Raw genomic sequence first — 12,201 nt, 5'->3', positions numbered from 1 at the left:
TTTGTGCGTGATTGTAGGTGACAGAGTTGAACTGTCGCAGTGCTCTGCTGCAGTGGTGGCCTCCGGACTGTAAGACTACTCCCGAGCTGGAGGTGTCCGAGGCCAGCATAAGCTATGAGGTGCTGCTAAGTGACAAGGGGAAGGAGGGAAAGTACAAGTCCATCTATAGTGGCTCAGCGCTCTCTTGCAGGTACAACATGCATGACATACATGAAACAGTTTTATCCTTTCCTCTATCTTGAAATAATTGATTTCCAGATATAGCAATGAAAGGGTCACAGTTTATCCTCGAAATGGCTTCCATTTACTTTTTACTAGTGCATATGTCAGCTATTTTGTTGACTATTAGGCCCGTATTAGACTTGGTCACTTGGCGACGTCACCGGTTGCCTGACTAGTCGGTGGGCATTAGTTCTTACGGCGCTTATTACACTAGGGTCACCGGTTGCGTCACCAGCGTTTGGTGACTGACCGGTGACTCTGCCCCGTGACCAGACGAGTCACCACTGGTGACCAAGAATTATCGCTGGGTATTGAATCAAATGGCACCTATTACACACAGTCACCGCTGTTGCGTCACCACTGGGCGTGTTGAGGCAGATACTGGAGGATGTAACATCGCATTAACCATTTATATCAAAACCTCCAGAGTGACAAGAACTTTAAGTGAGGTTTGCACAGTTAATATTTTTGTAATGAAACTTTGTATATAGGCCCTGAATTCCTTAGTTTTTTTTTACTTTATCAAATTTGAAATAACTATAATGAAAGTTGTTCAAGATTACCAATGTATAGGTTATTAGGAATCCCAAAAGGTAATATTTTATATTTGCAGCATAAAATGTTTATGAAGAATATAATTACATACGTCCTGATTGTAATTGGAATAAGTCGAGACATTTTCAGAATTCCAAGAGTGTTATGAATATTTATTTATTTTGGAAATAAATACCTGTTTTTTACATCAATAATGTATTACTTTAGCTTCCATGCCACCTGGTAACTTACATAGATTTGAAGTATAAAATATAATAATACTTTTTGATAAAAAATATTAAAAGAACTTTATAAATTGCCATCCAAATATTCTGTAACACTGTAGTAACATTTCTCTTGTAGTAAAACATTACAAACTTATTCTACAGTTGGTAAGGATAAGGATGAGTCACATCCGCTGCCGGCGAATGACCTGCGGCAGGATTCAACTTGAATGTTTAGTATCCGGCCGTAGACGTAAACAAACAAACGATAAGTCTGTTTAGTTGCCGGGCGATTTTATACTGGGTCAGTTGCACTCGTTACACTGTAACAAAGACTCACTATTCTAGAACGTCTCGATAGGGGGCAATAGGTCTAAAAAATTAAATTAAAAACTTAAATCGAGTTACTTACTTAGAGTGTTCTTTTCGGCCAAAGGTCGTTCATCAAAATCCTCAATGAAAGAAGTAATGATCTCGTCCTATGCATTCAACTTGACATGTTTATTGCTATAATCATCGCAACTTACATCCCAAATTGAGGGATGGCCTTCAACAGCAGTAATAAAATCTTCCGTGTTCACTTTTTTTTCTAATAGCAACTGGCATTCATTCGCATTATCAGTTTGTTTATTTCCTTTCTCTGTAATACCACTTCCACAACTTTTGTCTCCGACAACCATCGCACTAGACTGGGACTCAACAGAATCATCTTGTTTTTTCCCTTTCTTATCTTTTTCGCCACTAGACATTTTACTCGTTTTACATTTCACTTGTTGGCTAGACATTTTAGTCAAAGGTTAACGGATAACAAAACAGTGCATGTCCTACCCGGATGAGATGACAGCACTGAGTGGAGTTGGCCTCACTACTGGTGACTCTCCTGGTGTCGTGGCTGGCTGCCCGTACAGTCACCGGTGACGCAACCGGTGACATCGCCAAGTGACCAAGTCTAATACGGGCCTTAATGCTAAAAAATAATATTTTTGCTGTTCTGTTTTTTATAATTCTTTAAATTTTTACAATATTTTTGACGCTTGAATTATAATGCTGGTTTCTGTAAAATATTTTGACTGTGTAAATACGCATTAATTTGATGAATAGTTTAAAAATTCCTTAAATACGCATATGAATCAAAGTTGGTGTAGTATATCAACCTTGATACACCAAGGTTTTTTGTTTCAAACTGCAGTAAAACGAAAACTGTCACAAGTCAGGTTTTCATCTAACACTTATTGACTGAAGATTGCTCTTCACAGTGAAACTGAAATGCGTAGTGATATGATTTGTAACAGCAATGTTTCTATCATCACGGAAAGCCGTGATGATAATCATGACACTTGCCGCGTAAGTCTAATTAAAATTGTGTTTGTACTGGTTGTTTTTAATTTTTGGTTTATTAAGAGTGAAAAATTACATATTGAGAATTTTGACTTGAAAATTATGAAAATATGAGAGCGTGATTGTAAAAATTGTATAATTGATGAATATATTTTTTTAAACCATTACTTCAATAAATATGTTATTATTACAACATACTCATAAAGTGATTGTAACGAATATCAGGGGAGTGAGTAAGTATGTGACACAATGTGCAGGATCCAGGACCTGAAGCCCGGTGTGGAGTACAGTGTGTGTGTGACGGGGTGGTTAGAGGGACTAATGGGCAGTGCGAGTGAGCCAAGCCTGTTCCGAACACCTCCGTGCGAGCCTGACACTCCGGTCAAACTGAAACTGGTATCCCGCACTCGCACATCGCTGCAGTTGCGATGGAACGCCGTGGCTGACAATGGCAGTCCGATCACTCACTACCTGCTGCAAAGTTGGCAGGAGAGTTCGAAAGAGTGGGTGGAAGTTTACCGCGGCAAGGGTAAGCAGAGCAACCTCTCCAAGCTGCAGCCAGCTACAACCTACAAGTTCCGGTTGGCCGCAGTCAACGAGTGTGGCCAGAGGTCAGTCAATAGATGCTCAATAAATTATACTGAATTTGATTTTATATGAATCCAGTTCATATTCCTAGGGCAAGTTTGTCAGTATCTCATCCAAACATAATAATTGGTTTCTTAACTACCGGCAGTGATTGGTCGGACGAGGTGGTGTTCTGCACAAGTGACAGCCCACCCACTGCACCAGCACCCCCTGTACTGCAAGAGGCTGGTGTTACGTCCCTCACCCTCGGCTGGGAACAGCGGCCGGTCGACGACGAGTTCACTCTGCAGATGGACGACCGTGACACAGGCCATGGTTTCCTACCAGTATACAACGGCAAAGATCTGAGTCACGTCTGCAATGATCTGCGCAGGCATACAGCCTACAAATTCCGGGTAAGGGTTTTAATATTGTATTTTTTTGTTAGCATCACGTGTATGTCACTTGTTGGATTCTACAATTGTGTTATTCAAGTTTCATTGGCAGTTTTCCCTCCAAATCTTGAAATGTCAATTGAAAGAGAAATTGAGATTAATAATGTATGTGTTGTAGATTTCCTGCACTGTCTTATATACTTGTGTAATTTGTAACTTTGAATCATTGATACCTACTGTAAGAGGTACCACATACAGGAAATTTACCTACGTAAAGTTTGACCAATTGGGAACCAATTTGATCTTCTGTTGGAAATATGAGCTTTAAGTTTTCAGTTTTAGTCAAATACTGGAAATATAACTTTAATTGCAGGTATCCTGTGATTTTTTTAGTCTTGAAGTAGTGTTATTAAAACGTCCACCATGGGTAAATTCATCTTACCCCAATTTGATCTGAATTAAGATTTTTTTCGGGTTAAAATCTCAATCTCAACAACTATTTAATGTGGGGATGATATTTGTATATGAATATTTTGTTAATTGAGCTGAAATATTCTGTTAAGAGAACACTAAATACTTTTTCAAGTTACACCACCTTACAATTGCTTAGTCATTCAATATTTATGAGTTTTCAAACTTGGACTCAAAAAACAGCGTACAGTTTTGGCAGTAAATATTGTCAAATTGGGCTAACATATTTCAGACTTCGTGGCCGGATCTAAACAAAATTCTATGACAAGTAAAATTACTGAACATTTTTTTTTTTTTGAAGCCATAATTAGTCTAAAACTCAAAATTTTATGCTTGAGATTCTGACAGAAGATATTGTCCAATTAGGCTGAAATGTAAATGCCCTCATGGAGGAAACTCCTGGCACTAATAACCAGATGAGAAATAAAACTTTTGTAATGAATCACCTTACTGTGTACTAACCAGGTTTTATTATCAACAAACAAACAAAAAAGTAGATATGTGGTTGAGAATTTCGCTAATGCTTTAGGACATTTCATTTGTTTAAGCTATGTTATTAACTGAAAAATAGTTTCAATACTAATGTGGAATATTCAGTTGAGAGGTCAGTTCATGGTAGCTGATAAGTTAACTACTACATAGTTTAGGGTATCATTCCCAGAACCTGGGTTCAAATCCAGGCCACTTAAAAATATTCTAGCATAGATAAATGAATAATAGATGAGATTTGTATATTTGTCCAATAGCTGAGAGCACAAAACGAAGAGGGATCGTCACAGTGGAGCGAGGAAGTGAGTTACCGAACATTGCCTGGGAGGCCTGCTCCACCCTCCCGCCCTTTCGTCAAGGGCCGTGTCCATGCCCATTACTTCAAAGTCAAATGGGAGCCACCTACAGACCGAGGAGGCACGGACATCACGGCGTACACAGTCCAGCTCAAGAAAAATGGAGGTAATTAGGATGATAACCGTTTTGTTTTGATAGTATAAACAACCACTGGTTGTAAAACCTGTGACTCCAATAAATTTATTTGTGAGTTAACAATTTGATCTAAAACAAAGTAACAAAATTGATAAAGTACGATACCAAAATTAAGATTTCTTGCACTGGCTGACAAATTTGTAGCAGTAATATTTAGCCAGTTGGTAGGTGATTGGCCTATTTATACATCTATAAATAAAATAGTACATAAATATTCAGTTTGACCTAATTTTTTTTTAGAAAAGTTACTATCAAAAGAGTTATTTTAAAACATCAGAATTTTGATCAAACCAAAAATGCTTTTTCACTCACTTGCATTGTCCAAATACCCCCAATGCTGTAACTGTCATTACAATCCAGACAGTTTTTTGCACTCGGTGAGGCATTGTAAAAACCAGGAAATATGGCAAAACTGACTGGCTTAGGCTATCAGCCAGACACGTATTCACAGAGTTAAGCCAGCATGATATTTTTCTATTTTTAAGAAGCAACCTCCAAAGAATTTTGGTCCTCGAATCCTAATCTGTAACTTTTGTTCCATGTCTATAGAGTTTGTGAGTGTGTACGGTGGACTGGAGACCGAGTGTGTGCTGGACCGCCTAAGTCCTGGGACCGTTTACGAGGTGCGGGTCTGCTGCGAGGGCGCTGGCGGGGTCAGTGAGTACTCGGACTCCCTCATCGTGCCCACCGAGGCCACATGTCCTGGGCAGTGTGCGCCACCCCGCCTTCATGGCAAGCCCAGGCCATACAGCGTATCTCTCCGGTGGAGTAAGTGTCGCTCTAGTTTTACTTGTTTAATCACAGTAAACTTACCCAACTAAGCTCTACAGTTGACTTCGTTTGATCAATTCTCAAATCAGATCTGCTTACACAATTAAATTCTTGAAAACCAAATCATTAAGGAAATTTAATTTTGTAAGCGATTTTTTATACATAGTGAACTGGAAAACTTTTAATGTTAGGTAGTTATAGCACCAGACACATAAGCCTAAGAATTAAAATTTTTATTTTTTTTCAAGAACAAGTTAAGATCAAAGTTTTAATCTCAAACATTTTTACACTAAACACTGTTGATTACTGATAGCAACCAGACACATAAGCCTAAGAATTAAAATTTTTATTTTTTTCAAGAACAAGTTAAGATCAAAGTTTTAATCTCAAACATTTTTACACTAAACACTGTTGATTACTGAAAATCACATTTACCGAGTATTACATTTCAGACCACAACATAATCTGAGAACATAAAAGGAACGTTGATCCTAACATATCGATCACTAGTTCAAAATTTGCTACTCCATTTTCTTCCTCGCAGGAGTTTTACATTATATTTTTTTAATTATTTTCATACAATTTTATTTATTTAGATTATTATTGGAAAGACTGAAACCTAGAAATTTATTGTGGTTCAGTTGGTATCTCCTGTACGTATAGAATAAACTTTATTATTTGAGGTTGAGGTTCTAGTTAAATGATGAACTCGTAGGTAAGGTACCTTTTGTTGTTTCTTGTCTTGTGTAACTTGGTTTCAAAATTATTAATCAAATTCCAATGATAATGACTAATATCCTTTTAACCTTTAAAGTGATTTTGTGAGACAGTCATGGCCGACGAACGAGGTTGACTGCAGTGATCTCACGTGAACGCCACGGTTTAGTGCAGACTATAAGCATTTGCAATCTAACGGGATTAGTTTGAACTACTTCCAGCGATATTTTACATCACTTTGTTCTTTATACAAAGAGGACATTGCATTCCTTATTTTCAAGATATATTTATATTTTGGAATGGGCCTTAGTTTTGGGTCTCTGGGGGTTTGTTTGATGGAGTTATGTGAAAGTTTCCTTAAGTGCTACAATTTATATATATATATATATGTTATATAACACTGCTCATAGAAACGATAACTGACTCCCTCCCAAAAAAAGCCTAAAAAAATAGGAACTTATTGTAAAAATTGATCTTATAAATATCTTGGCTAAATTTGTTGGCAATTTCATTCCAATATAACAATCATTTTAACTTTTAAAATACTCACAATATGGTTATTTATGGTCCAGATAAAAAAAATAAAAAGTGTTCTGGAATGCTTGTAACTTTTTCTAAACTTTTTGTAATTAACAAATTTTTTGGTATTTCAAACGGTTTTGAGATATTGATTACATGTAAAAATGTATAAGAAATAAATTATTAATATTTCTGTAGTCTCAAAATGTACTTACTTCTTCCACTGCACTAGAAGGACTATTGTATAATTGCTCCTTTATTGTTATAGTAATATCAGATTTGTCTGTCAGAGGGTCAATTTTATTCCTAAAAAACAATGAAACTTTTTTCTAAAGCGTGATTATATTTGACTCGTTTTATTAAATATTAAATAATTAGTGTTGAGATGCTTACAAAATAAAGGTTTGATTCATATATTGTATGGATACGACTATAAACAAAGGAAATAATAACTATTTCTATCAATTTGTGGAATGGGCTCTTTGCTATCACTTAGCCAATAATAATCTTTTGTCTGAATCAAGGATGATACCTCTATAACAATTTGCTACTTTAACTTTGTATGTTAATGTGAGCGATTTTTCTAACAGACTATCCAGAGGTGGACGGAGGAGCACCGGTGAGCGAGTGCGAGATATTGGTCCGAACACAAAACGTAGAGGACAGAATAGCGTACCGGGGCAAGGACACTGAGTGTACAGTGTCCTCACTCAGCCCTGGACACTCCTACACATTCCTGCTCCGAGCCAACAACAGAGTAGGGGTGAGTAAACTTTGTTTTGTAATTGATTTTTGGCTATCAAACATCGTAAACATTTTTATGCTCACGTATTTTTATGCTGATGGCTGTCTGAGAAAGCTTACCATTATCTAAAAAATATCAGTACCAAAAATTAGCATAATTGAATTTTACATCTAGAATATTAATTTTTCATTACAAACCATTTTATTGTTTTATATACAACACTACAAGACAAACAACACCCTTACATAGTTTCAAAACCCAAAAAATACTAATTCTGAAAAAGTTTTGATTTGTGGTTTACATAATAAATAATTTTATTTTCTTTAGATAAATAAATATGAACTACTTTTGACTTGATAAAAAATGTTTAAATAGTTTAATGGTGTGAATAAAAATAAATGAGATGTACATTTCTCAAACCAATTTAATGAGTGATTTGTTTTTAGGCAGGGGCATGGTCAGAGCCGTTGGAGGTGCGCAGTGGAAACGCCCCACCAGACACCCCTGCCGCGCCCCAGTGTACCCCCCGCCCTGGTCATGTGGTGTCGTGCTGCTGGCCCGAGCCCCGCTGTAACGGGGCCTCCATTACTGACTACCGCCTGGAGATGGGGCATGGGACCACTCCTGCCTTCACCACTGTCTACCAGGGTGCTCAAACTAGCTGTGATGTGCGGTCCATTCCTCCTGCCTCCCTCTGTCTGTTCAGGCTTCAGGTCAGTCGGGTCTACCAATATAACAAACAGTATTTTATTGTCCTGCATTGTTATTTGGAAATAGTAACATATCCTCTAAAAATATTTGAGTCATGATTCCTCTTACAGTAACACGGGGTAAAAGGATGGTAGGGTGAGGATAGTGCCTTTCTAGAATAGATTTGCAAAACAAAGGAATTGATTAGGAAGCATCAAAACTTTTCCAAAAGTATGTCCATAATAATATTGAATAAATTTTATAATAATTCCAGGCTTGTAATGTGGCGGGGTGGAGCGACTTCTCGCCTGTGACGTCGCTGGTGTCCCCTCCAGCAGTGCCCGGCCCACCGCCCGCTCCCCGCTATACCGCCACCCCCAACAGTCTCAAGCTCAGCTGGGGCAGTGCCCCTGACCATGGCTCCCCAGTCACACATTATTGTGTCGAGGTAGCCGACCGCTCCATCGTCACCGAGGAACAATCCTGTGTAGTCGACAACCTGGCTCCAGCCACAACATACAAGTGAGTTCTTTTCACTCATAAAATAATGACCTTTTTGTATAAAACAAAGGTATTCAAGTCTTTTCTGTTCTTGTTCAAATCAATGCACAATTAATTCATTGAAAGTAATAACAAAAGTCTATACTTTGAAGTTTATTTTTGGCAATGCTGTAAAAGATTATTGATTGTTAGGTATTGAAGTATTCTGAATATTACTTGTTTATCAATCACTTTTGAAAAAATTGATATGAGTGATATTGGTCCAGTAATTTTATGCTAAATTTGGTGTTCTATGTTTACATGTTTTATTGATTTTAGCAAATTTATGCTGCTTCTGGAACATGCTCAAGACAATATAATTTATTGCTTATCTCCTAGTGAGTTATCAGTTTTTTGTTGTTGTTCAAATGTGTAATAATTTAGAGAATATCCCAACACATCCTACTATGAGTTTTCATTTTAAGGAGCTGATAATTTTATTTTTATATCATGGCTGTTAGTAGCTTTTAAAAAGTATTGAAATATTCATAATTCTTGCTTTGTTGTCCACTTTTTTTGATGGTGTTTACAATATTAAATAATGTGTTAAGACCTGTTTTCTTGGGATCTGCAATATTTTTTTTTTTTTTTGCTTCCAGGATGGGTTTTCTATTGTTTGCTTCCTTTCAGTATTTATCACATTCCAGGGAACTTTTGTTTCGTTATCAGCTTCAGATATTTGTAACGTTTTGGTGATTTATCTCCACAGGAATTGGAAGTGAAGGACCTATACTTTCCCTCAACACAACAGAAATCCTTTGTGTTCTTCTAAGGAATAAAATATATTTATTTTGAATTAATTTGGCATACTGAATTATTTATACATAATGTTCCTAATAATAAGTAAATAAACATGTTTTTCATGTATTTACTAATTTAAAATATACTATAAAAATGTTTACTAAAAATTTCATGAAAATATCTTGCAGATCCTCTTTTTAAATAAGTGATCTATCTACTGCTAGAGATAGAATTGGTCGGGATAGAATTGGAATTGGTCCAAATAAGAAGTAGTTAATCTTCATGACGTGATGGTTTTTCAGGGTGCGGTTGAAGGCTGTGAACAGTGTTGGTGCTGGACCATTGTCTGCTGCAGTGAAAGCCAGCACCCTCCCCCTTCCTCCCGCTCCACCCCTGCTCTCTTGCCCCAATGCTGGACACAACTATCTCAAACTGAAGTGGGGTGATGGCAAGAACCCCCAGTTCACACAGTACACTGTGCAGATGGAAAACCCCAGGCTTGCCGAGTGAGTTGAAGTAGATTGAAATACTATACTGCAAGTTGAGATTATAAAACTCTACGATATTGATTGGTTCCCAGAGTTTAGTGATACTTTTTTATTCTTTGGCACATTATTACACAACCTTAAATTCAGATGTCAATGAAGAACTGCTAATTTTAGCAAAACAAGTGCTCATTCAAGCTGTTCCATAGAATAGTCTTTCTTATTAAAAGTGTAGTAATCAATTTAGTTTGTCTTCTCTTTATTGTAGCTATCACATTAATTATTATTGGGGTAATTTTTGTGTACCATTATTACTTGTACACATACATTCATATTTAACTTATTATTTAAAATAATTAAAATACCATCATTCCTCTATTTTATTTACTGAATATTTATTTGTCTTTGATTGTTGTTTTGTAGTATTTATTTTGTAAACTTATTATTAATTCTCTGTTACTGTTATTGATATATTATTTAACTACCACATTTTGACGTTTAAATGCACTGGTGGCCATCTTGAGTTTTGCTATATAAGAACAGTTTTGAACTATTTCTTTCTCACAGAATTGTGTGAGTTTCCATAAAGGTTTATCTTTTACTCGTCTAAAATTATTTTTATATTTGTGATAAAATTTCTTTTGTTCAACCAAAATATTTTCAAAATATGTTTTAAATTAAGATGCTTGACTATAAAAATATCTATTCACATTTTACAACACTCAGAAGGCAGTTAAACTGCTAAGTTATGTAATACAGGTATTATATACTTCAGACATAACTTTAACCCATTGTGGATATCTCGTCATGCAGTGGCCGGGCCTTACTCAGTTCGTCACAGCGTACTGTTACACACAGATCATACACACAAAGGCATATCACACTAGTGTTATGTTCAAGGTGAATAGCGCTTAGTTCAGCTTATAATATTATCTGTGTATTAGTTCTATTTGTATTCATATATACATGAACATTTATTTAAGTTTACAATATAAAGGTACAAGTTTAAAATTTATTTAATTTTAAAGGTATTTTTGAGTAGACTGGAAGTGGTGCTACTCGGACTTTACGCTTCAGCCGCTGTACCGTGACGAAAAATTTGTATCTGATTAGCCACGTACGCTCATACAACTTTATCCGCAACAGGTTAAATAGTGCAGTTTGAAAACCCACAAAGTATTATTAGTTATAGTTGTAAAAGTTGATTGAATATTAAAAACATTGTTCTACTGCACTAAAATCAAGAGTAACATGTCTGTAAGATTATCTAAATGGTGTTTGCCTGCAGGAATGGACTACAGGTGGTGTACCAAGGAACAAGTCACTGTTGTAAGGTGAACAGGTTACAGGAGCAGACAGTGTACAGGTTCTGTATATCAGCTGCCAACGATGCCGGGCAGGGACCAGATTCGTCCTTCTATGAGTTCTCCACAACTATCGCTCCTCCACCATCTCTTAAAGGTAATCTAAAAACTGATAGCACTTTCCCAGTTATCGTCTCTGTATACAGTTACTGAAAAAAACAATGTTGCTGTACTGTACCCCATCATCTAAAATTATTACAACAAAGCTATTTAAGTAACCACATAACAGCTTTTGACTAATTAAGTTTTTTTTTTTCAAAACAAAAAGCTGACAAGCTCTTGTAACAGACAAGTTACCTCCTCATAGTCCAGGACCAGAGAGCCAGTTTGTGCTGTATAAGCACACAAAAAATAGATTAATTTTTTTCTAAGAACGAAATTGATCACCAGCCATGCTTATTTTAGTAAAGGTTGAAATGGAAGGGTACCAAAAGGGTTAAAAATATTAAATGACAATTTTTTCTAAGTTTATATTTTTCCTAGTTTGGTTCACTTAAATCTTCCATTAGACACTTAAATAACAGTTAAGTTATATCAATGTCAGATAACTTGTCGGAAAGTTACCACTTTAACCCTTAGCGAGCCACAAATAAATAACCAGAACTACTCCTAAGAGCCATACACCTTAAAAATAAAAAAATTCGCACATACCAAAACCAAGTTTTTTTATTAATTCTTATAACGTAACAGATAAAAAAAAAACGACAAAATATTTTTTTTTTCACTTTTTATTGTTAATTTACAGCCAAAAAATGGTAAAATCATAATTTCACTGAAAAAATTTAATTTTCACATTCTATGTGTTCACATATAAAATTAACAATAGTTGAACACAATTATTGTTATATTTTACAAAAAACAAGCATATAGTAATTTGTATTTAGAGAAAATATAAAG

The 12,201-nt window shown here is 35.9% G+C and overlaps 1 protein-coding gene across 5 annotated transcripts in view; it reads left to right on the top strand.

The window, feature by feature from the left end:
- LOC124364890 (fibronectin type-III domain-containing protein 3a) overlaps nt 1-12,201 on the top strand; it is a 181,572-nt gene that overhangs the window by 163,588 nt on the left and 5,783 nt on the right. For all 5 annotated transcript variants that reach the window (XM_046820690.1, XM_046820689.1, XM_046820693.1 and 2 more), the window contains 10 exons: nt 18-190; nt 2,576-2,929; nt 3,055-3,301; nt 4,498-4,702; nt 5,282-5,500; nt 7,330-7,502; nt 7,931-8,197; nt 8,449-8,696; nt 9,758-9,961; nt 11,229-11,401. In XM_046820690.1, coding sequence (XP_046676646.1) covers nt 18-190; nt 2,576-2,929; nt 3,055-3,301; nt 4,498-4,702; nt 5,282-5,500; nt 7,330-7,502; nt 7,931-8,197; nt 8,449-8,696; nt 9,758-9,961; nt 11,229-11,401 — 2,263 coding nt within the window. The remainder of the gene's footprint in view (nt 1-17; nt 191-2,575; nt 2,930-3,054; nt 3,302-4,497; nt 4,703-5,281; nt 5,501-7,329; nt 7,503-7,930; nt 8,198-8,448; nt 8,697-9,757; nt 9,962-11,228; nt 11,402-12,201) is intronic.

This window comes from Homalodisca vitripennis, chromosome 6 (genome assembly GCF_021130785.1).
Source record: "Homalodisca vitripennis isolate AUS2020 chromosome 6, UT_GWSS_2.1, whole genome shotgun sequence".
Taxonomy (NCBI): domain Eukaryota; kingdom Metazoa; phylum Arthropoda; class Insecta; order Hemiptera; family Cicadellidae; genus Homalodisca; species Homalodisca vitripennis.
The sequence above is the reverse complement of the archived record's forward strand: the minus strand, read 5'-3'. Positions and strand labels throughout refer to the sequence as shown.